Source organism: Pleurodeles waltl, chromosome 5 (genome assembly GCF_031143425.1).
Source record: "Pleurodeles waltl isolate 20211129_DDA chromosome 5, aPleWal1.hap1.20221129, whole genome shotgun sequence".
NCBI lineage: Eukaryota > Metazoa > Chordata > Amphibia > Caudata > Salamandridae > Pleurodeles > Pleurodeles waltl.
Genome location: NC_090444.1, coordinates 576479614 through 576505085, shown reverse-complemented (window position 1 = coordinate 576505085; position 25472 = coordinate 576479614). Strand labels below are relative to the sequence as shown.

Sequence of the window (25472 nt, the reverse complement as noted above, 5' to 3'; positions counted from 1 at the left end):
TCTCTGAGTGTGTGTACCTCATTTATTGTCTATGTGTATGTACAACAAATGCTTAACACTACTCCTTGGATAAGCCTACTGCTCGACCACACTACCACAAAATAGAGCATTAGTATTATCTCTTTTTACCACTATTTTACCTCTAAGGGGAACCCTTGGACTCTGTGCATGCTATTCCTTACTTTGAAATAGCACATACAGAGCCAACTTCCTACAGAATTCATCTTGCCATTATAGTAGCTTTATACAAGAGGTCAAATGGGAAGTTTTTTTCACATCACCAGTGGTGAAAAGATTCCTAGAAGGGGCAAAGAGGGATAGCACTTACTAGGAGTGTTCCAGTGCCTGCATGGAACCTAAATCTAGTTATTACCCAACTCATGAGGAGACTGTTTGCACAGTTACACAAAGCTACTTTCAAATATTAACATTATACTTTGTTCTTAGTGGCTGTAAGGAAATGCCTCCTTGGCATGGTTGCCCCCTGACTTTTTGCCTTTGCTGATGCTATGTTTACAATTGAAAGTGTGCTGAGGCCTGCTAACCAGGCCCCAGCACCAGTGTTCTTTCCCTAACCTGTACTTTTGTATCCACAATTGGCAGACCCTGGCATCCAGATAAGTCCCTTGTAACTGGTACTTCTAGTACCAAGGGCCCTGATGCCAAGGAAGGTCTCTAAGGGCTGCAGCATGTCTTATGCCACCCTGGAGACCTCTCACTCAGCACAGACACACTGCTTGCCAGCTTGTGTGTGCTAGTGAGGACAAAACGAGTAAGACGACATGGCACTCCCCTCAGGGTGCCATGCCAGCCTCTCACTGCCTATGCAGTATAGGTAAGACACCCCTCTAGCAGGCCTTACAGCCCTAAGGCAGGGTGCACTATACCATAGGTGAGGGTACCAGTGCATGAGCATGGTACCCCTACAGTGTCTAAACAAAACCTTAGACATTGTAAGTGCAGGGTAGCCATAAGAGTATATGGTCTGGGAGTCTGTCAAACACGAACTCCACAGCACCATAATGGCTACACTGAAAACTGGGAAGTTTGGTATCAAACTTCTCAGCACAATAAATGCACACTGATGCCAGTGTACATTTTATTGTAAAATACACCACAGAGGGCACCTTAGAGGTGCCCCCTGAAACTTAACCGACTATCTGTGTAGGCTGACTAGTTTTAGCAGCCTGCCACAAACCGAGACATGTTGCTGGCCCCATGGGGAGAGTGCCTTTGTCACTCTGAGGCCAGTAACAGAGCCTGCACTGGGTGGAGATGCTAACACCTCTCCCAGGCAGGAATTGTCACACCTGGCGGTGAGCCTCAAAGGCTCACCTCCTTTGTGCCAACCCAGCAGGACACTCCAGCTAGTGGAGTTGCCCGCCCCCTCCGGCCAGGCCCCACTTTTGGCGGCAAGGCCGGAGAAAATAATGAGAAAAACAAGGAGGAGTCACTGACCAGTCAGGACAGCCCCTAAGGTGTCCTGAGCTGAAGTGACTCTAACTTTTAGAAATCCTCCATCTTGCAGATGGAGGATTCCCCCAATAGGGTTAGGATTGTGACCCCCACCCCTTGGGAGGAGGCACAAAGAGGGTGTACCCACCCTCAGGGCTAGTAGCCATTGGCTACTAACCCCCCAGACCTAAACACGCCCTTAAATTTAGTATTTAAGGGCTACCCTGAACCCTAGAAAATTAGATTCCTGCAACTACAAGAAGAAGGACTGCCTAGCTGAAAACCCCTGCAGAGGAAGACCAGAAGACGACAACTGCCTTGGCTCCAGAAACTCACCGGTCTGTCTCCTGCCTTCCAAAGATCCTGCTCCAGCGACGCCTTCCAAAGGGACCAGCGACCTCGACATCCTCTGAGGACTGCCCCTGCTTCGAAAAGACAAGAAACTCCCGAGGACAGCGGACCTGCTCCAAGAAAAGCTGCAACTTTGTTTCCAGCAGCTTTAAAGAACCCTGCAAGCTCCCCGCCAGAAGCGTGAGACTTGCAACACTGCACCCGGCGACCCCGACTCGGCTGGTGGCGATCCAACACCTCAGGAGGGACCCCAGGACTACTCTGATACTGTGAGTACCAAAACCTGTCCCCCCTGAGCCCCCACAGCGCCGCCTGCAGAGGGAATCCCGAGGCTTCCCCTGACCGCGACTCTTTGAACCTAAAGTCCCGACGCCTGGGAGAGACCCTGCACCCGCAGCCCCCAGGACCTGAAGGACCGGACTTTCACTGGAGAAGTGACCCCCAGGAGTCCCTCTCCCTTGCCCAAGTGGAGGTTTCCCCGAGGAATCCCCCCCTTGCCTGCCTGCAGCGCTGAAGAGATCCCGAGATCTCTCATAGACTAACATTGCGAACCCGACGCTTGTTTCTACACTGCACCCGGCCGCCCCCGCGCCGCTGAGGGTGAAATTTCTGTGTGGACCTGTGTCCCCCCCGGGGCCCTACAAAACCCCCCTGGTCTGCCCTCCGAAGACGCGGGTACTTACCTGCAAGCAGACCGGAACCGGGGCACCCCCTTCTCTCCATTCTAGCCTATGTGTTTTGGGCACCACTTTGAACTCTGCACCTGACCGGCCCTGAGCTGCTGGTGTGGTGACTTTGGGGTTGCTCTGAACCCCCAACGGTGGGCTACCTTGGACCAAGAACTAAGCCCTGTAAGTGTCTTACTTACCTGGTTAACCTAACAAATACTTACCTCCCCTAGGAACTGTGAAAATTGCACTAAGTGTCCACTTTTAAAACAGCTATTTGTGAATAACTTGAAAAGTATACATGCAATTTTGATGATTTGAAGTTCCTAAAGTACTTACCTGCAATACCTTTCGAATAAGATATTACATGTAGAATTTGAACCTGTGGTTCTTAAAATAAACTAAGAAAAGATATTTTTCTATCCAAAAACCTATTGGCTGGATTTGTCTCTGAGTGTGTGTACCTCATTTATTGTCTATGTGTATGTACAACAAATGCTTAACACTACTCCTTGGATAAGCCTACTGCTCGACCACACTACCACAAAATAGAGCATTAGTATTATCTATTTTTACCACTAGTTTACCTCTAAGGGGAACCCTTGGACTCTGTGCATGCTATTCCTTACTTTGAAATAGCACATACAGAGCCAACTTCCTACAGTGGCTATTACTTCATTATGCAGAGTTAGTGGGTTACAAGCAATCCCCATTCAAGAACCTTATTTTCAAATTCACAAAGACAAGATTTTCATGAGGACAGATCCACATTTCTTACCAAAAGTGGCATCTCAGTTTCATATTAATCAATCTATTCAGATCCCCAGTTTCTTTCAAAATCCAAAGACTCATGCGAAAAGACCTTTGCACACATTGGATGCCAGACGTTCATCATGTACAACATTGACAAATAAACCTTCTAGGAAATCCCAACAGTTGTTTGTAGCATTCTCAGTAAACTTTCAGGGACAAGCCGTTTCAAAGAACACCACCGCAAAATGGATTTCACAACTGATTCAGTTATGCCACTCAAATGCAGGAGAAGCATTACCTAGAGCACCGGGAACGCACTCAACACGGAAGAAAGGAGCTATGGTTTCTTTTATGGTGCACACCTTTACTGAATTTTATTGTATTGATTTACAAATGAACAAAGACGTTCAGGTGGGACAATAGAATAGACAAACACGCAGTAGAAGAAACTGCTTTAATATCAATGCACAGCATGTGAATCCAGAAAAGTTTCACACTGCAAAACGTTTCTTAACTGTAAACGTAGTTTCGCAGCTTAAAGATTTTCTGGATTCACAAGCAACCCAGTCACCTCCACCAAGAAGATGGGTAGGTAAAAAAGTAATCAGATCATGGCGAATTGGGGTGGAGGCATCCGGAGGAAGTGTGACAATATCACAAGGAGACACCAAATGAAGACTCCGGCGCCCACCAGCAAACAAAAGTAGGTAAAAAAGGACTTAAATGTAGGAAAATAGTAGAAAATTAAGACCCAACCACTAGATGGCGGAATAATGCACAGCATGTGAATCCAGAAAATATTCAAGCTGCAAAACTAAACCTACAGGTAAACTGTTTTTTTTTTATTGATTTTGTACTTGGTGTGTATGTGTGATATATTGACTAAACCTGGCTTTTGCTTTTTGTGTAGGTGAAATGGTTACAAAACAACCTTTGATCAGAAGTATGCGAACTGTGAAAAGGGAAACTTTGAAACTTATTTCTGGGTGGGTGAGCAGATCCAATGATCCTCAGATGGTAAGTTCTATATTTTGTAGCACAAATGTTCTCATTGTATGCAGCAATTGTCACCCAAGACAACATGCTTCCCCATCCCCCCTTTTTTTTTTTTTTTTTTTTTAACAATTTCAACTTTCGGATAGCTTGTTCGTGTTCTTGCACAGCAGGGACTAGCAGTGATAATGGTTAAACCCTATTAACCAGCTTCACTGTTTATTCCATAGCTATGCCAGAGGATGTTGGTCATAACATGAGTGTTTAGGTCCTTGGCACTACGTATTGCCCACTGCTGTTTTGACATCTTGTATGTCCTTTTTATGGTATGGAATGTGTATCGAACCAATTTCAGTCGTGAATCCATGCAGAATGTTAAGTGTCATATTAACATACAGAGAATTGTATTGAGCACCATTCATGCTTTTCCTGTAAATTTATTTGTTGCCAGTGAAGCTCAAAGTCTGTTATAAAAGTTGTTATATTCAAATGGCTCAGAACTCCCTTTTGTAGTTGTAAAACCTGTTTAACATTGCTGTGCTCCTTCCTTCTGTCCATCTGTTTCCTTTTTCAGTTGAATCTGGTTTAATCTTGAATCTCCAGTGCTGATAAACATTTTTAGTGGGTATTTCTTCAGGTTCCTTATTTTTTAATGTCATCACAGTGCCTGACTAGATGGGAAGTCATTTCTCAGCAGTAGTTCCCTAATATTGTGAATATGCCTCTCTACTGTGCATGACCCAGATCCATCTAAAATGCCACCTCCTTCCTCAACTTGTATACTTCTCCAGACTCGGATCCAGGAAAATGTTTTTTTAAGGAAAGGGCTGGTTAGATGTTATTTTGCATCAAGTTTGTGGTCTTTCCACTCACCTAGGGCACCTTTACCTTCTGTGTTGCAACCTAGACTGAGCTGCTACTTCCAGAGATATCAGTTCTTTGGTGATGGTGCCAGTCTTGGATCAAGAGACTGTCTTATGCCACCCTGGGGACCCCTCACTTAGCACATACACACTGCTTGGCATTTCCTTACAGTTGGTGTGATTCCACCATTGCAGAGAGTTGTAAGTGTAGCAGTCTAACAAGACTAGATCGTGAAGTTGACCCTGCGCCTGAGACCATTGTTGCGAGAAACACTGTTGTAGGTGTCTCATGTTTAGACATGCATTGGGTACTATTGCTATGCACAATGCCATCATTCCCAAAGTTTCATGATAAACCTTGTGTACATTTGATTGTGTTGTAGTTGAGTTATGAGATTGTGGAAAGCTTGAATTCAGAGTCCTAGGGTTCCCCTTAGAGGTAAGATAGTGGCAAAAAGAGATAGAGCATTAGAATTATTTTGTGGTAGTGTGGTCGAGCAGTAGGCTTATCAGAGGGTAGTGTTAAGCATTTGTTGTACACACCCAGGCAATAAATGAGGAACACACACTCAGACAATTCCAGGCCAAGAGGTTTTTGTATAGAAAAATATATTTTCTTAGTTTATTTTAAGAACCACAGGTTCAAGATTTACAAGTAATACTTCAAATGAAAGGTATTTCAGGTAGGTACTTTAGGAACTTTGAATTAGCAAAATAGCATATACAGTTTTCACGTAAATGACATATAGCTATTTTAAAACTAGACACTTAGTGCAATTTTCAACAGTTCCTGGGGGAGATAAGTGTTTTTGCAGGTAAGTAAACCACCTACGGAGTTCAAGTTTGGGTCCTAGATAGCCCACCGTTGGGGGTTCAGAGCAACCCCAAAGTTACCACACCAGCAGCTCAGGGCCGGTCAGGTGCAGAGGTCAAAGTGGTGCCCAAAACGCATAGGCTTCAATGGAGAAGGGGGTGCCCCGGTTCCAGTCTGCCAGCAGGTAAGTACCCGCGTCTTCAGAGGGCAGACCAGAGGGGTTTTGTAGGGCACCGGGGGGGACACAAGTCCACACAAAGTACACCCTCAGCGGCACGGGGGCGGCCGGGTGCAGTGCGCAAACAAGCGTCGGGTTTTCAATAGAAAGCAATCGGGGACTAAGGGGTCTCTTCAGCGATGCAGGCAGGGGGGGGTGCTCCTCGGGGTAGCCACCACCTGGGCAAGGGAGAGGGCCACCTGGGGATATATATATATCTGTACATATACATTTCTTCACTGCTTACTTCACCCTCCTGTGGGAAAACAATCTAACAAAGGACTCGATGCCCATGTGCAGTATCACTGAGAAAGATGAGTCCCACAATCCTGTGACTCAAACACTTCTTCGGACAAAAACAGCTTGTAATACTCCGAGCCCAGCGCTAGATGCCACGAACGGATGTCTACTAGGTAAGTGACATTTTCCATAGAGATATATAGATAGATATATCTATATCTATGTTCGATGGCATGTGTAGCTGCAGATTTACATGCTGTGCACTGTTCCTGCCATCTAGTGTTGGACTCTGAGTTTTACAAGTTGTTTTTCTTCAAAGAAGTCTTTTCGAGTTATGGGACCGAGTGACTCCTCCCTTTCGGCTCCATTGTGCATGGTCATCGATTCCATCTTAGATTTTCTTTCTGCCATCGGGTTCGGACGTGTTCATCTTAGCTTTGTGTATTCGATTCGGAAAAAGACTAAATTCACCAAAAATCGTCGGTATTGTTTTCGATCGTGAAACATCTTGCATCGACACCGGCGAAAGACCGCTTCGGTGGCCCTTGGGGGCTTCCGTGACCAGCCAGGGCCTGGTCGGCCCGACTGCAGAAAACGTTGAAGCCTATTGGACCGGACCCCATTCCGTTTCTGCCCACAATGCCACGCCAAGTATCCCTATACAGACCATTTGTAATCTGTGTTTGTGACCGGACCACCAGGAAGATACTTGAGAGGCCTTCAGGTCCTTTCGATCGAAGAAGACCTTGAGGGATCGGAGGGCGAGGCGACTGCAAATGGCGTAGAAGAGTTCAGAGCACCTCGACGTTGAGGAAGAAGAGATGGCTATCTCCATCCAAGGTTCAGATTTGGATGACTCCGATGTAGACCGACCACCCACAACAGGTCAACACGTGAGTACGCCTGCCCGGACCCAAGTCCAGAGTCAGTCCAAAATGAAAATAAAGGCCTCGGGGACGCCACTGCCGGAAGCCCATGGCTCGACCCCATAAGAAATCAAGCGGTGACCAAGCAACACCTTCGGCACCGAAAAAGGCGAAATCTGTGCCGAAGTCTTCAGACTCGAGCCGAGAACCCGTGACCGAGAAAACTCTGCATAGTCGTCGAAGCCTCAAGAGTCTTTCGGAGCCCAGGCCTACTGTCGGCATGAGCATTTCGGTGCCAAAAAAAACTGCTTCGGCGCCGAAAAATACCTCATACAGAGGAACATGGACTCTCAAAACAACTTAGAGACACAGATTTGAGGAGGAACTTCACCAAATGGAGGAATTTGATGAAACACAGGCATGGATACAGATCCATAAGGATACTGGGAAGATCCAAACGGCACCTCCTCTCAAATTCAAAAGAAAACTGGCTTTCTAAGGACGTTCAGACACTGAGCAGCCAAAGGCTAAAGTGCACAGAGAATAATTTCAGTCACACCAATTTTCCCCAGAACATTCTCCTCCACATTCTCTGGAAAGAACAATATTGCCTATTGCAACGCCCACTACACAGTCTCCCATACACACTGTGCAATCGTAAGAAGATACAGATCCCTGGGACCTCTACGATACCCCTGTGTCGGACAATAGCCCGGAGTGCTATCCTTCGAAACCCTCTCCACCCAAAGATAGCACCTCATACACTCAAGTTTTGTCTAGGGCTGGCGCATTCCACAATGTGAGCATGCACACAGAGCCATTGGAGGACAACTTTCTCTTCAATACTTTGTCCACAACGCATGCTTACTATCAAAGTCTTCCTATGCTCCCAGGCATGCTTAAACATGCCCAACACATTTTTCAGGTGCCTGTGAAAGGGTGACTCATTATACCACGGGTGGAAAAGAAATACAAGCCACCACCGTCAGACCCAGTGTTCATCACACAGCAGCTGCCCCCAGACTCTGTAGTAGTTGGAGCTGCGAGAAAGAGAGCCAACTCGCAGTCATCTGGAGATGCACCACCTCCAGATAAGGAGAGTAGGAAGTTCGATGTGGCAGGAAAGAGAGTAGCGTCACAAGCAGCCAATCAGTGGCTCATAGCAAACTCTCAGGCCGTTCTTGCACAATGTGACCAAGCTCATTTGAACGAGATGAGCAATATCATCCAACATCTCCCCGAGGAATACCAGAAAAGAGCTCAGCAAGTGGTAGAGGAGGGACAAGCAATATCTAATAATCAAATACGATCTGCATTAGATTCTGCCGACACTGCCGCAAGAACAGTGAACACTGCAGTGACAATTAGACGCCATGCTTGGCTGAGATCCTCAGGTTTCAAACCAGAGATCCAACAGGCTGTCCTCAATATGCCATTCAATCAGCAACAGCTATTTGGCACACAAGTAGACACAGCCGTTGAAAAAATGAAAAAGGGCACGGATACGGCCAAAGCAATGGGAGCGCTCCACTCGTCCCAATACAGAGGAACATTCAAAATAAACGCAGTATAGGGGACTGTAAAGAAATGGCTCCCTGTTGCAGTTACCCCCCACTTTTTGCCTGATACTGATGCTGACTTGACTGAGAAGTGTGCTGGGACCCTGCTAACCAGGCCCCAGCACCAGTGTTCCTTCACCTAAAATGTACCATTGTATCCACAATTGGCACACCCTGGCATTCAGATAAGTCCCTTGTAACTGGTACTTCTAGTACCAAGGGCCCTGATGCCAAGGAAGGTCTCTAAGGGCTGCAGCATGTCTTGTGCCACCCTGGAGACCTCTCACTCAGCACAGACACACTGCTTGCCAGCTTGTGTGTGCTAGTGAGGACAAAACGAGTAAGTCGACATGGCACTCCCCTCAGGGTGCCATGCCAGCCTCTCACTGCCTATGCAGTATAGGTAAGACACCCCTCTAGCAGGCCTTACAGCCCTAAGGCAGGGTGCACTATACCATAGGTGAGGGTACCAGTGCATGAGCATGGTACCCCTACAGTGTCTAAATAAAACCTTGGACATTGTAAGTGCAGGGTAGCCATAAGAGTATATGGTCTGGGAGTCTGTCAAACACGAACTCCACAGCACCATAAAGGCTACACTGAAAACTGGGAAGTTTGGTATCAAACTTCTCAGCACAATAAATGCACACTGATGCCAGTGTACATTTTATTGTAAAATACCCCACAGAGGGCACCTTAGAGGTGCCCCCTGAAACTTAACCGACTATCTGTGTAGGCTGACTAGTTTTAGCAGCCTGCCACACCAGAGACATGTTGCTGGCCCCATGGGGAGAGTGCCTTTGTCACTCTGAGGCCAGTAACAAAGCCTGCACTGGGTGGAGATGCTAACACCTCCCCCAGGCAGGAGCTGTAACACCTGGCGGTGAGCCTCAAAGGCTCACCCCTTTGTCACAGCACCGCAGGACACTCCAGCTAGTGGAGTTGCCCGCCCCCTCCGGCCAGGCCCCACTTTTGGCGGCAAGGCCGGAGAAAATAATGAGAAAAACAAGGAGGAGTCCCTGACCAGTCAGGACAGCCCCTAAGGTGTCCTGAGCTGAAGTGACTCTAACTTTTAGAAATCCTCCATCTTGCAGATGGAGGATTCCCCCAATAGGGTTAGGATTGTGACCCCCTCCCCTTGGGAGGAGGCACAAAGAGGGTGTACCCACCCTCAGGGCTAGTAGCCATTGGCTACTAACCCCCCAGACCTAAACACGCCCTTAAATTTAGTATTTAAGGGCTACCCTGAACCCTAGAAAATTAGATTCCTGCAACTACAAGAAGAAGGACTGCCTAGCTGAAAAACCCCTGCAGAGGAAGACCAGAAGACGACAACTGCCTTGGCTCCAGAAACTCACCGGCCTGTCTCCTGCCTTCCAAAGATCCTGCTCCAGCGACGCCTTCCAAAGGGACCAGCGACCTCGACATCCTCTGAGGACTGCCCCTGCTTCGAAAAGACAAGAAACTCCCGAGGACAGCGGACCTGCTCCAAAGAAAAGCTGCAACTTTGTTTCCAGCAGCTTTAAAGAACCCTGCAAGCTCCCCGCAAAAGGCGTGAGACTTGCAACACTGCACCCGGCGACCCCGACTCGGTTGGTGGCGATCCAACACCTCAGGAGGGACCCCCGGACTACTCTAAGACTGTGAGTACAAAAACCTGTCCCCCCTGAGTCCCCACAGCGCCGCCTGCAGAGGGAATCCCGAGGCTTCCCCTGACCGCGACTCTTTGAAACCAAAGTCCCGACACCTGGGAGAGACCCTGCACCCGCAGCCCCCAGGACCTGAAGGACCGGACTTTCACTGGAGGAGTGACCCCCAGGAGTCCCTCTCCCTTGCCCAAGTGGAGGTTTCCCCGAGGAACCCCCCCCTTGCCTGCCTGCAGCGCTGAAGAGATCCCTAGATCTCGCATTGACTTCCATTACAAACCCGACGCTTGTTTCTACACTGCACCCGGCCGCCCCCGCGCTGCTGAGGGTGAAATTTCTGTGTGGGCTTGTGTCCCCCCCGGTGCCCTACAAAACCCCCCTGGTCTGCCCTCCGAAGACGCGGGTACTTACCTGCAAGCAGACCGGAACCGGGGCACCCCCTTCTCTCCATTCTAGCCTATGTGTTTTGGGCACCACTTTGAACTCTGCACCTGACCGGCCCTGAGCTGCTGGTGTGGTGACTTTGGGGTTGCTCTGAACCCCCAACGGTGGGCTACCTTGGACCAAGAACTGAACCCTGTAAGTGTCTTACTTACCTGGTAAAACTAACAAATACTTACCTCCCCTAGGAACTGTGAAAATTGCACTAAGTGTCCACTTTTAAAACAGCTATTTGTGAATAACTTGAAAAGTATACATGCAATTTTGATGATTTGAAGTTCCTAAAGTACTTACCTGCAATACCTTTCGAATGAGATATTACATGTAGAATTTGAACCTGTGGTTCTTAAAATAAACTAAGAAAAGATATTTTTCTATATAAAAACCTATTGGCTGGATTTGTCTCTGAGTGTGTGTACCTCATTTATTGTCTATGTGTATGTACAACAAATGCTTAACACTACTCCTTGGATAAGCCTACTGCTCGACCACACTACCACAAAATAGAGCATTAGTATTATCTATTTTTACCACTATTTTACCTCTAAGGGGAACCCTTGGACTCTGTGCATGCTATTCCTTACTTTGAAATAGCACATACAGAGCCAACTTCCTACATTGGTGGATCAGCGGTGGGGTACAAGACTTTGCATTTGCTGGACTACTCAGCCAATACCTGATCACACGACAAATTCCAAAATTGTCATTAGAAATTGATTTTTGCAATTTGAAAAGTTTTCTAAATTCTTAAAAGACCTGCTAGGGCCTTGTGTTAGATCCTGTTTAGCATTTCTTTTAGAGTTTAAAAGTTTGTTAAAAGTTTGAATTAGATTCTAGAACCAGTTTTAGTTTCTTAAAAAGTATTCCAACTTTTAGAAGCATAATGTCTAGCACAGATGTGAATGTGGTGGAACTCGACACCACACCTTACCTCCATCTACAGATGAGAGAGCTAAGGTCACTCTGTAAACTAAAGAAAATAGCAATGGGCCCCAAACCTACCAAAGTACAGCTCCAGGAGCTTTTGGCAGAGTTTGAAAAGGCCAACCCCTCTGAGGATGGCAACTCAGAGGATGAAGATAGTGACGTGGAGGGAAATTCCCCCCCTCCAGTCCTACTTAGGGAGAGCAGGGTCCCTCAAACCCTGACTCCAAAAATAATAGTCAGAGATGCTGGTTCCCTCACAGGAGAGACCAACACCTCTGAAATCACTGAGGATAGCCCCAGTGAAGAGGACATCCAGTTAGCCAGGATGGCCAAAAGATTGGCTTTGGAAAAGCAGCTCCTAGCCATAGAAAGGGAAAGAAAAGAGATGGGCCTAGGTCCCATCAATGGTGGCAGCAACTTAAATAGGGTCAGAGATTCTCCTGACATCCTAAAAATCCCCAAAGGGATTGTAACAAAATATGAAGATGGTGATGACATCACCAAATGGTTCACAGCTTTTGAGAGGGCTTGTGTAACCAGAAAAGTAAACAGATCTCACTGGGGTGCTCTCCTTTGGGAAATGTTCACTGGAAAGTGTAGGGATAGACTCCTCACACTCTCTGGAAAAGATGCAGAATCTTATGACCTCATGAAGGGTACCCTGATTGAGGGCTTTGGATTCTCCACTGAGGAGTATAGAATTAGATTCAGGGGGGCTCAAAAATCCTCGAGCCAGACCTGGGTTGATTTTGTAGACTACTCAGTCAAAACACTGGATGGTTGGTTAACTGGAAATGAAGTGTGTAACTATGTTGGGCTTTATAATTTGTTTATGAAAGAACACATTTTAAGTAACTGCTTCAATGAAAAGTTGCATCAGTATCTGGTAGACCTAGGTCCAATTTCTCCCCAAGAATTGGGAAAGAAGGCAGACCACTGGGTCAAGACTAGGGTAACCAAAACTTCCACTGGGGGTGACCAAAAGAAAGGGGTTACAAAAACTCCCCAGGAGAAAGTGGGTGACACTAGAAACAAAGAAAAAGAGTCCTCTGTAGGCCCCCAAAAACCAGAACAGGTGGGTGGGCCCCAAGACACAACCCAAAACAAAGGTGGGTACCAGGGTAAGAACTGGGATGCCACTAAGGCATGGTGCCACAACTGTAAACAGTCTGGGCACCACACCAAGGACGCTTCTTGTCCCAAAAACAAACCCCAGAACAAGATTCCAGGGGTAACCAGTGTAGCCATGGGAGACGACTCCTCAGATGAGGAGGTCTTCATAGCCTTCAACTGGAAACAGGGCCCAACAGGTGAGTTGGAGATTCCAGAGGGAAGTAGACACTTCCACCACCTACTGGTGAATGGAATCCCAACCACTGCCCTGAGAGACACTTGTGCCAGTCACACTATTGTGCATGACAGGCTGGTGCTCTCAAACCAGTACATCCCAGGTGAGACTGCCAGGGTAAGAGTTAGCCTAGACAGGGTCACTAAGAGACCTGTGGCTTTAGTGCCCATAGAAGTGGGTGGCACTCTTAGCTGGAGAAGGGTAGTAGTCAGTACAGACCTCCCCCTTGATTGTCTCCTTGGAAATGACTACCCAGAGGTTAGTCAGAGCCCAAGAGAGGAACTGGTCCAGTGCCAGTCCTCTCCCAAGGATTCTGGAAGTCCTGCCTCTGCAGTAAATGCAAGCAGACCCCAGAAGAAGAAGAAAAGAAAACAGAGTAGGAAGGGTGGACAACCTTTAGCCAAGGTTACAGCAAGCCAAGGAGATTCTGCTCCAGTAGGGGAGAACTCCAAAAATGGCCCTGATAAAGTCCAACCTGACCCACAAGAAGTCCTGGCTAGTCAGGCAACTGTTAAACCTGAGTGGGTGGCTCCTCAGCTAACAGAAGAAAGAGTGGAAGAAGGGTGTTTACTACAAGATGTGGTAACCCCCCACTCTAATACAGCAGACAGGCAACCTGAACCCAAAGAAGCCTGTAACTTAGCCCCTTCCCTTTTAGGTGAAGAGCTAAAGGTGTGGTTCTGGGCACTGACAGCTGTCAGTGGCCTCTGCTGGGTGTTAGCCTTTATGGCTGCACTATCCTTGGCATGGTGGTCTGACCCCATGCCAAATAACAAGTTAGGCCCCCTGACCCTGTTGGTCATGGTGGGGTTACTCCAGCTCTGGGTAACCTCTTTGGGTAAGCTAGGGGTGACCCTGGCTAAGATAAGATTAGCAGAGGTGGATACCTCTGACCTCAAAATAGAGAGAATGGGTGAAGACATAAAAAGCACAGACAAGAGGCAGTTCAGACTAGGTCCTATCACTGTGGAAGTGGGTCAGTTCCCCAGAGGGAATGACCTGAACAGGAGGATGTAAGGCAGAGTAGGCCCTGCAACAAACCAGCCATTTCCTCTACTCTTCCTCGCCTGACAGACTAGGAAGACTCTTCCAGCGTTGGCTGAGTCTCCTGGCCTGTGGGCTGGGGGGGGCTTGTGTAAAGAAATGGCTCCCTGTTGCAGTTACCCCCCACTTTTTGCCTGATACTGATGCTGACTTGACTGAGAAGTGTGCTGGGACCCTGCTAACCAGGCCCCAGCACCAGTGTTCCTTCACCTAAAATGTACCATTGTATCCACAATTGGCACACCCTGGCATTCAGATAAGTCCCTTGTAACTGGTACTTCTAGTACCAAGGGCCCTGATGCCAAGGAAGGTCTCTAAGGGCTGCAGCATGTCTTGTGCCACCCTGGAGACCTCTCACTCAGCACAGACACACTGCTTGCCAGCTTGTGTGTGCTAGTGAGGACAAAACGAGTAAGTCGACATGGCACTCCCCTCAGGGTGCCATGCCAGCCTCTCACTGCCTATGCAGTATAGGTAAGACACCCCTCTAGCAGGCCTTACAGCCCTAAGGCAGGGTGCACTATACCATAGGTGAGGGTACCAGTGCATGAGCATGGTACCCCTACAGTGTCTAAATAAAACCTTGGACATTGTAAGTGCAGGGTAGCCATAAGAGTATATGGTCTGGGAGTCTGTCAAACACGAACTCCACAGCACCATAAAGGCTACACTGAAAACTGGGAAGTTTGGTATCAAACTTCTCAGCACAATAAATGCACACTGATGCCAGTGTACATTTTATTGTAAAATACCCCACAGAGGGCACCTTAGAGGTGCCCCCTGAAACTTAACCGACTATCTGTGTAGGCTGACTAGTTTTAGCAGCCTGCCACACCAGAGACATGTTGCTGGCCCCATGGGGAGAGTGCCTTTGTCACTCTGAGGCCAGTAACAAAGCCTGCACTGGGTGGAGATGCTAACACCTCCCCCAGGCAGGAGCTGTAACACCTGGCGGTGAGCCTCAAAGGCTCACCCCTTTGTCACAGCACCGCAGGACACTCCAGCTAGTGGAGTTGCCCGCCCCCTCCGGCCAGGCCCCACTTTTGGCGGCAAGGCCGGAGAAAATAATGAGAAAAACAAGGAGGAGTCCCTGACCAGTCAGGACAGCCCCTAAGGTGTCCTGAGCTGAAGTGACTCTAACTTTTAGAAATCCTCCATCTTGCAGATGGAGGATTCCCCCAATAGGGTTAGGATTGTGACCCCCTCCCCTTGGGAGGAGGCACAAAGAGGGTGTACCCACCCTCAGGGCTAGTAGCCATTGGCTACTAACCCCCCAGACCTAAACACGCCCTTAAATTTAGTATTTAAGGGCTACCCTGAACCCTAGAAAATTAGATTCCTGCAACTACAAGAAGAAGGACTGCCTAGCTGAAAAACCCCTGCAGAGGAAGACCAGAAGACGACAACTGCCTTGGCTCCAGAAACTCACCGGCCTGTCTCCTGCCTTCCAAAGATCCTGCTCCAGCGACGCCTTCCAAAGGGACCAGCGACCTCGACATCCTCTGAGGACTGCCCCTGCTTCGAAAAGACAAGAAACTCCCGAGGACAGCGGACCTGCTCCAAAGAAAAGCTGCAACTTTGTTTCCAGCAGCTTTAAAGAACCCTGCAAGCTCCCCGCAAAAGGCGTGAGACTTGCAACACTGCACCCGGCGACCCCGACTCGGTTGGTGGCGATCCAACACCTCAGGAGGGACCCCCGGACTACTCTAAGACTGTGAGTACAAAAACCTGTCCCCCCTGAGTCCCCACAGCGCCGCCTGCAGAGGGAATCCCGAGGCTTCCCCTGACCGCGACTCTTTGAAACCAAAGTCCCGACACCTGGGAGAGACCCTGCACCCGCAGCCCCCAGGACCTGAAGGACCGGACTTTCACTGGAGGAGTGACCCCCAGGAGTCCCTCTCCCTTGCCCAAGTGGAGGTTTCCCCGAGGAACCCCCCCCTTGCCTGCCTGCAGCGCTGAAGAGATCCCTAGATCTCGCATTGACTTCCATTACAAACCCGACGCTTGTTTCTACACTGCACCCGGCCGCCCCCGCGCTGCTGAGGGTGAAATTTCTGTGTGGGCTTGTGTCCCCCCCGGTGCCCTACAAAACCCCCCTGGTCTGCCCTCCGAAGACGCGGGTACTTACCTGCAAGCAGACCGGAACCGGGGCACCCCCTTCTCTCCATTCTAGCCTATGTGTTTTGGGCACCACTTTGAACTCTGCACCTGACCGGCCCTGAGCTGCTGGTGTGGTGACTTTGGGGTTGCTCTGAACCCCCAACGGTGGGCTACCTTGGACCAAGAACTGAACCCTGTAAGTGTCTTACTTACCTGGTAAAACTAACAAATACTTACCTCCCCTAGGAACTGTGAAAATTGCACTAAGTGTCCACTTTTAAAACAGCTATTTGTGAATAACTTGAAAAGTATACATGCAATTTTGATGATTTGAAGTTCCTAAAGTACTTACCTGCAATACCTTTCGAATGAGATATTACATGTAGAATTTGAACCTGTGGTTCTTAAAATAAACTAAGAAAAGATATTTTTCTATATAAAAACCTATTGGCTGGATTTGTCTCTGAGTGTGTGTACCTCATTTATTGTCTATGTGTATGTACAACAAATGCTTAACACTACTCCTTGGATAAGCCTACTGCTCGACCACACTACCACAAAATAGAGCATTAGTATTATCTATTTTTACCACTATTTTACCTCTAAGGGGAACCCTTGGACTCTGTGCATGCTATTCCTTACTTTGAAATAGCACATACAGAGCCAACTTCCTACAGGGACGTTTTAGACCACAGTCATCCGAAACATCCACCTCTCAACCAAAACCCTCCTACCAATCACAATATCAGAGAGGGGGGTTTCGCGGGTCCTTCAGGGGACAATTCCCAAGGTCCAGGGGAAAATTCCAAACCACAAAGTAGACCACTAATACCAAGCAGTGACTTGCCCATCACTCTTCCCCAACACACATCCCCGGTGGGAGGAAGCCTGGGAATGTTCCACAGTCAATGGTTGTAGGAAGTTGGCTCTGTATATACTATTTCAAAGTAAGAAATAGTGTGCACAGTCCAAGGGTTCCCCTTAGAGGTGAGATAGTGGCAAAAAGAGATCATTCTAATGCTCTATTTTGTGGTAGTGTGGTCTAGCAGTAGGCTTATCAGAGGGTAGTGTTAAGCATTTGTTGTACACACACAGGCAATAAATGAGGAACACACACTCAGACTTACTCCAGGCCAATAGGTTTTTATATAGAAAAATATATTTTTAGTTTATTTTAAGAACCACAGGTTCAAGATTTACAAGTAATACTTCAAATGAAAGGTATTTCACTTACGTTCTTTAGAAACTTTGAATAAGCACAATAGCATGTACAGTTTAAGCAAAAATGGCAATAAGCTATTTTAAAAGTGGACACAGTGCAAAAATCAATAGTTCCTAGGGGAGGTAAGTAAATGTTAAGTTCATAGGTCAGTAAAACACTTACAGGGTTCAAAGTTTGGTCCAAGGTAGCCCACCGTTGGGGGTTCAAGGCAACCCCAAAGTTACCACACCAGCAACTCAGGGCCGGTCCACTGCAGAGGTCAAAAAGGTGCCCAAAACACATAGGCTTCAATGGACACGGGTGCCCCGGTTTCTAATCTGCCAGCAGGTAAGTACCCGTGTCTTTGGGGGGCAGACCAGGGGGGTTTTGTAGGGCACCGGGGGGGACACCAGCAGGCACAGAAAGTACACCCTCAGAGGCACAGGGGCGGCCGGGTGCAGAGTGCAAACAGGCGTCTGGTTTTGTATTGAAAGCAATGGGGAGACCCAGGGGCCTCTTCAACGATGCAGGCAGGCACAGGGAGGGTCTCCTCGGGGTAGCCACCACCTTGGTTAGGCAGAGGGTCGCCTGGGGGTCGCTCCTGCACTGGAGTTAGGTTCCTTCAGGTCTAATCCTATTGGTGGAATTCTCCTTCTACAAGATGGAGGATTTCTAAAAGTGTGTGTCAGCTCAGGACACCTTAGGGGCTGTCCTGACTGGTGGGTGACTCCTTGTTTTTCTTATTAACTCCTCCAGCCTTGCCGCCAAAAGTGGGGGCAGTGGCCAGAGGGGCGGGCATCTCCACTAGCTGGGATGCCCTGTAGCACTGTAACAAAGGGGGTGAACCTTTGAGGCTCACCGCCAGGTGTTACAGTTCCTGCAGGGGGAGGTGAGAAGCACCTCCACCCAGTACAGGCTTTGTTCCTGGCCAAAGAGTGACAAAGGCACTCTCCCCATGTGGCCAGCAACATGTCTGGTGTGTGGCAGGCTGGCAGAAACTAGTCAGCCCACACTGGAAGTCGGGTATGTTTTCAGTGGGCATCTCTAAGATGCCCTCTGGGTGTATTTTACAATAAAGTGCACTCTGGCATCAGTGTGCATTTATTGTGCTGAGAAGTTTATTACCAAACTTCCCAGTTTTCATTGTGGCCATTTGGTGCTGTAGAGTTCGTGTTTGACAGACTCCCAGACCATATACCCTTTATGGCTACCCTGCACTTACAATGTCTATGGTTTTGCTTAGACACTGTAGGGGCATAGTGCTCATGCACATATGCCTCACCTGGGGTATGGTGCACCCTGCCTTAGGGCTGTAAGGCCTGCTAGAGGGGTGACTTACCTATGCCACAGGCAGTGGGAGGTTGGCATGGCACCCTGAGGGGAGTGTCATGTCGACTTAGTCATTTTCTCCCCACCAGCACACACAAGCTGCTAAGCAGTGTGCATGTGAAGAGTGGGGGGGTACCTAGGGTGGCATAAGACATGCTGCAGCCCTTAGAGACCTTTCCTGGCATCAGGGCCCTTGGTACCAGGGGTACCAGTTACAAGGGACTTACCTGAGTGCTAGGGTTGTGCCAATTGTGAAGACAAAGGTACAGTTTAGGGAAAGAACACTGGTGCTGGGGCCTGGTTAGCAGGGTCCCAGCACACTTTCAAATCATAACTTGGCATCAGCAAAGGCAAAAAGTCAGGGGTTAACCATGCCAGGGAGGCATTTCCTTACACTCTCACTCCTACTCCTCCTACCTTACCCTCTGCGGGAAAACAATCTAACATGGAGTCGGTACACATGCGCAATGGAGCCTAAGAGGAGTCATCATTTGATCCCGTGACTCAAACACTTCTTCGCACAAAAACAACTTGTAACACTCCGAGCCCAAGACTAGATGGCAGAATATCCATAGCATGTGAATCTGCAGCGGAACATGCCACGAACAGATGTACACTGGGTAAGTGACATTTTCCATATATCTCCATGCAGTGTATATACAATATTTCAAAAATTCTACTACAATGACCACAGGCTTCCGGGGAGGAGGGAGGCACATGTGAATTTACAGCGCTACATGCCACAAACAGATGTTTACTGGATAAGTAACATTTTTCATTCAGTGACATGAGTGGCGGTAGATACACATGCTTTGCATAGACTGTAAAGCTGTCCCCTCCAATCAAGTGGTGGCTAGCCTGTAGGAGTTGAAGTAGCTCAGAAAAGTGCCCAGGTGAGGCTCCTCCATAAGGATGTAGGAGCATTGCCACACTACCAGCAGCATCGGCTGCAATAGTTTTCCACAAAAACAATAATAATCTTTGTTTTATTATCGTTTTAGTGGAAAGGGGGGTGGGCAAGTGTGAGGGGGGGGTGCTCTCTCAGAGTGCATGTATGTTTGGTCAGCGGTCTCGAGCCTGCCAAACACACATGCGCACAAGGCTTTCTCCAGGCCAGCAACAGTTGCTGGGCTGGAGAGGGCCTGCACAGGCTCCCAGTCTGCCTGGGAGCACCCAGCCAATACTGACTGTGCTCTGTGCCTGCAGGAAGAGGAGTGGCGCGCGAGCTGCAACTGGTACTGCCTGGTGAGCTAAAACATGTTCACAATAGTGCTTAGAGTGCGTGAGTGTGGTGTAGACCAAGTAGCAGCTTTACAAATATCTGCTACAGGAATTTTTAATAAAAATGCCTTAGGAGCTCCTTTTTTTGTGGTGAGATGTGCTCTGGGAGCTGTAGGTTGTCTTTAAGCTTTAAGGTAACAAGGTTGAATACACTTGACTATCCCAACACCAGATGTCGGACTTGTGCAAAGCATGTGAATCTACAGCACTACATGCTACAAACGGATGTCTACTGGGAAAGTAACATTTTCCGTTCACTTAAATTATTTTATTACTATTGTCTGTTTGTTCCGCTCTGGAGCCCAAAAAGACATTGCTCTGATGCCAGGGCATGCAATGACCATCTAAGTAGATGAAATGCTGGCTAATCAGCTGACATTGCTGCAGTGCTACTGACTGCAATTCCTTAGATGTTTTCTGGAGTCTGTCTGCCTATATTAAAATAGTCCATTCAAAGACTAAGCATATTTAGAAAGATAATTTATCCTTCAAAAGGACTGTTAGAGATGTTGGGAAGCAATAATTTATCCTTAACATTATTTACATTTCTTTTCCAGGTTGCTGAAAACTTTGTCCCTCCTTTGCTTGATGCTGTTCTCATTGATTATCAGAGAAATGTCCCAGCAGCAAGAGAACCTGAAGTATTGAGTACAATGGCCATAATTGTAAACAAACTTGGGGGACACATAACAGCTGAGATTCCTCAAATTTTTGATGCCGTTTTTGAATGCACACTAAATATGATAAACAAGGTACATAATTCATTTTAAGGGAGAGTAAGTAGTTTTGGACCATTTTACTGGTAACTTGTAGGTTTAACTATTGTGTTTTTCTCCATTAGGACTTTGAAGAGTATCCGGAACACAGAACAAATTTTTTCTTGCTGCTACAGGCTGTAAATTCACACTGTTTCCCTGCATTTCTTGCTATTCCCCCTGCTCAGTTCAAGTTAGTGTTGGATTCCATTATCTGGGCCTTCAAGCACACAATGAGGAATGTTGCAGACACAGGTGACTATATTTGGGTCTTTGTCCTGAATTGCTGTCTTGGAAGTAAGTCTAAAATAATGCTGAGCAAAATGACCCTCCTTAAACTCTCTTAAATTGCTTTTAGCAGATTTATTTGAATTATTAAGCAGTTAATCTTTGTGGGATAGTGTAGGAAGCTGGCTCTGTATACACTATACCAAAATAAAATATAGTGTGCACAGACTCCAGGGGTTCCCCAGAGGCTAAAGTAGATACTATTACTGCTCTTTTTCGTGGTTGTGTGGTCAAGCAATTAGGCTTATCAGAGGGTAGTGCAAAACATTTGTTGTACACACAGGCAGTAAAGGAAGCACACACTCGATGACTAACTCCAGGCCAATGGTTTTTATATAACAAAAATATATTTAGTTACTTTATTTCTAGAACCACGAGATTCGTTTTGCAGGTAAGTACATTTGCAAGTAAGTATCAAAATATTTATCAACACCACTTTGTTTCAATTTGGCAAGCTATACGGTTTTAGAATGAGTAGCAGTAATCTGTTTTAAAAGTTGAGTGTGCAATTTTCAGAAAAACAGTACTAGGGCGGAAGTTAGTATGTTTCTGAGGTAAGTACAAGACTTAAAAATTCCGGTTTCCGGGGGTCAGGATGTGCACAGGTTGGGGTTGAAGTTCACCCCAAACACCCAGCAATACTGGGCCGGCTGGATGCAGAGGTCAAAGATGATGCAAGATTTAACATGGGCTCCTATGGAGAATGGGGGCACTCTGAATCATGCCTACTTGCAGTTAAGTACCTGCGTCTTCGAAGGGCAGACCTGGGGGTTTACGTGAGCACCAGGGGGGCCACAAATCAGCACCAAACACAAACCCTCAGGGTAGGCATAGTGCAAACACAGCGTCGGGCTCCCAATGCTTTTCAATAGAGACCCCGGGGGGTCACAAAGATTCTGCAGGCTGAGTTCAGGGGGTCGGTTCCGGAAAACTACAGGCTGGACAAAGAGGAGGTCCGCCTGCTAAACATTGGTGGACCGATGGTTGGATTCCATAAGGCCAAGGGACTGTGGGTGCAGGGGTTACCCTTAGGCATCAGAAATCTGTTTCTCTCGCGGTCATGGGGTTCTCCAGATTTAGGATGTAGGCATTGTTGTGTTGGCCAGGAGGGGTAAACCCAGAGAGTGGACAATTGGTCAGAATCACCTGGGGACCTGCTCTGGACAGGTGTGGGACACCTGGACACGGGCCGTGAGCTTTGGGAGCAGAGTGGGCAGGACTTGAAGATCCAGGGGGGTTCTGGGGACTTTTGCTGGAGTTACTTTGTGGACAGACCGCTATTGTAAGGAAATGCTTCCGTTCGGTGGCATGTGTAGCTGCAGATACACATGCTGTGCATAGTCCGCCGTCTGGTGTTGGGTCGGAGTGTTACAAGTTGTTTTTCTTCGAAGAAGTCTTTTCGAGTCACAAGACCGAGGGACTCCTCCCACTTTGGTTCCATTGCGCATGGGCGTCGACTCCATCTTAGATTGTTTTTTTTCCGCCATCGGGTTCGTACGTGTTCCTTTTCGCTCCGTGTTTCGGGTCGGAAAGTTAGTCAGAATCAACGGAAAATTCGTCGGTATTGTTTCGTTCGGTATCGGGATAGTTAGGGAAAATCGACACCGAGCCTTAAAGAGCTCCGGTAACCCTTAGGGGTATTTTCGATCCCCCGTCGGGGCCTGGTCGGCCCGACCGCGTGCAACATCGAGACTGATGGAACGGACCCCGCTCCGATTCTGTCCTAAATGCCACAGTAAATATCCTTATACAGACCAATATTTGGTCTGTAACTTGTGCCTGTCCCCCGAGCACAAGGAAGAGTCGTGTGAGGCCTGTCGCGCGTTTCGGTCGAGAAAAACACTCAGGGACCGAAGAGCCAGGAGGTTACAGATGGCTTCCACGCCGACAGGACAACAAGGGTTCGAGGAGGAAGAAGAAACTTTCTCCATCCGCGATTCGGAATCCGAAGAATTCGACGTCGACGAGCAACCAACCGTGAGTAAGACGTCGAAAGAAAGAACACACGAAAAAACAGACAAAGCCCAGGGGACGCCACTGCCAACAGGCCATGGCTCAACCCATAAAGTAGGTGACCGTCCATCGGCACCGAAAAAGGGCGAGCTGGTGCTGAGATCGTCCGACTCAGGTCGAGACACAGGCACGCAGCAATCTGGGGACCGAGAAAGTGCCGCACAAAAGGGCCGACACAGAGACAGCGGCACCGAAGCTGCTCGGCACAGAGACAGCGGCACCGAAGCTGCTCGGCACAGAGACAGCGGCACCGAAGCTGCTCGGCACAGAGACAGCGGCACCGAAGCTGCTCGGCACAGAGACAGCGGCACCGAAGCTGCTCGGCACAGAGACAGCGGCACCGAAGCTGCTCGGCACAGAGACAGCGGCACCGAAGCTGCTCGGCACAGAGACAGCGGCACCGAAGCTGCTCGGCACAGAGACAGCGGCACCGAAGCTGCTCGGCACAGAGACAGCGGCACCGAAGCTGCTCGGCACAGAGACAGCGGCACCGAAGCTGCTCGGCACAGAGACAGCGGCACCGAAGCTGCTCGGCACAGAGACAGCGGCACCGAAGCTGCTCGGCACAGAGACAGCGGCACCGAAGCTGCTCGGCACCGAGACAGCGGCACCGAAGCTGCTCGGCACCGAGACAGCGGCACCGAAGCTGCTCGGCACCGAGAAGGTACGACACCGAAGATGGTCGACACCGAGAAGGTACGACACCGAAGATGGTCGACACCGAGAAGGTACGACACCGAAGATGGTCGACACCGAGAAGGTACGACACCGAGAAGGTACGACACCGAAGATGGTCGACACCGAAGATGGTCGACACCGAGAAGGTACGACACCGAAGATGGTCGACACCGAGAAGGTACGACACCGAAGATGGTCGACACCGAGAAGGTACGACACCGAAGATGGTCGACACCGAGAAGGTACGACACCGAGAAGGTACGACACCGAAGATGGTCGACACCGAGAAGGTACGACACCGAAGATGGTCGACACCGAGAAGGTACGACACCGAAGATGGTCGACACCGAGAAGGTACGACACCGAAGATGGTCGACACCGAGAAGGTACGACACCGAAGATGGTCGACACCGAGAAGGTACGACACCGAAGATGGTCGACACCGAGAAGGTACGACACCGAAAAAGAGAAAGATCTCGTCGGAGCCGAAAACAACAAAAGACAGTTTCGGTGCAAAAACGCCCAGCAACCGAACCGAAAGCCAGTTCCTACTCAGAGGAACGATCACTGTCCTCCCAACTACAAAGACACAGATTTGAGGAGGAATTACAAACAACAGATGTAGATCACACGCAAAAGCGGATCTTTATACAAAGTGGTACAGGGAAGATCAGCACTCTTCCCCCAATCAGAAGAAAAAGGAAACTAGATTTCCAACAACAAGAAAAGACACCACAAGCAAAAGTGGTAAAGAAGGTAACTCCACCACCCTCAACTAATATATCGCCGGCACAGACTCCGCCACATCACCAGCACATACCACCATGAGCCAAGATGATCAGGACGCATGGGATCTCTATGATGCTCCAGTATCGGACAATAGCCCTGAGTCGTACCCCACTAAGCCCTCACCACCTGAGGACAGTACAGCATATGCACAGGTGGTAGCTAGGGCAGCAGAGTTTCATAATGTATTGCTACACTCAGACCCTATCGAGGATGACTTCCTCTTTAACACCCTGTCCTCCACCCATAGCAATTATCAAAGCCTTCCTATGCTCCCGGGAATGCTAAGGCACGCTAAACAAATTTTTATGGAGCCTGTTAAAAGCAGAGCAATAACTCCAAGGGTGGAGAAGAAATACAAGGCACCACCCACAGACCCTGCTTTTATTACATCACAACTGACACCAGATTCAGTTGTCGTAGGAGCAGCTCGTAAAAGAGCCAACTCGCACACATCAGGTGACGCACCACCTCCTGACAAGGAGAACTGCAAGTTTGATGCAGCGGGGAAAAGGGTTGCAGCACAAGCTGCAAATCAATGGCGCATCGCCAACTCGCAAGCACTCCTAGCGCGATATGACAGAGCCCATTGGGACGAGATGCAGCATCTCATCGAGCACCTCTCCAAAGAATTCCAGAAACGGGCAAAACAAGTGGTTGAAGAGGGACAGAATATATCCAACAACCAAATCCGTTCTTCTATGGATGCAGCAGATACAGCTGCAAGAACAATAAATACTGCTGTAACAATAAGGAGGCACGCATGGTTGCGCACATCCGGCTTCAAACCTGAGATACAACAGGCAGTGCTCAATATGCCGTTCAATGAACAGCAATTGTTTGGCCCAGAAGTGGA

The 25472-nt window shown here is 48.4% G+C and overlaps 1 protein-coding gene across 2 annotated transcripts in view; it reads left to right on the top strand.

Moving 5' to 3' along the window:
• The window catches only part of XPO1 (exportin 1), a 717353-nt gene that overhangs the window by 620937 nt on the left and 70944 nt on the right, over nucleotides 1-25472 (top strand). For both annotated transcript variants that reach the window (XM_069234402.1, XM_069234401.1), the window contains exons 19-21: nucleotides 4138-4244; nucleotides 20654-20848; nucleotides 20938-21106. In XM_069234402.1, coding sequence (XP_069090503.1) covers nucleotides 4138-4244; nucleotides 20654-20848; nucleotides 20938-21106 — 471 coding nt within the window. The remainder of the gene's footprint in view (nucleotides 1-4137; nucleotides 4245-20653; nucleotides 20849-20937; nucleotides 21107-25472) is intronic.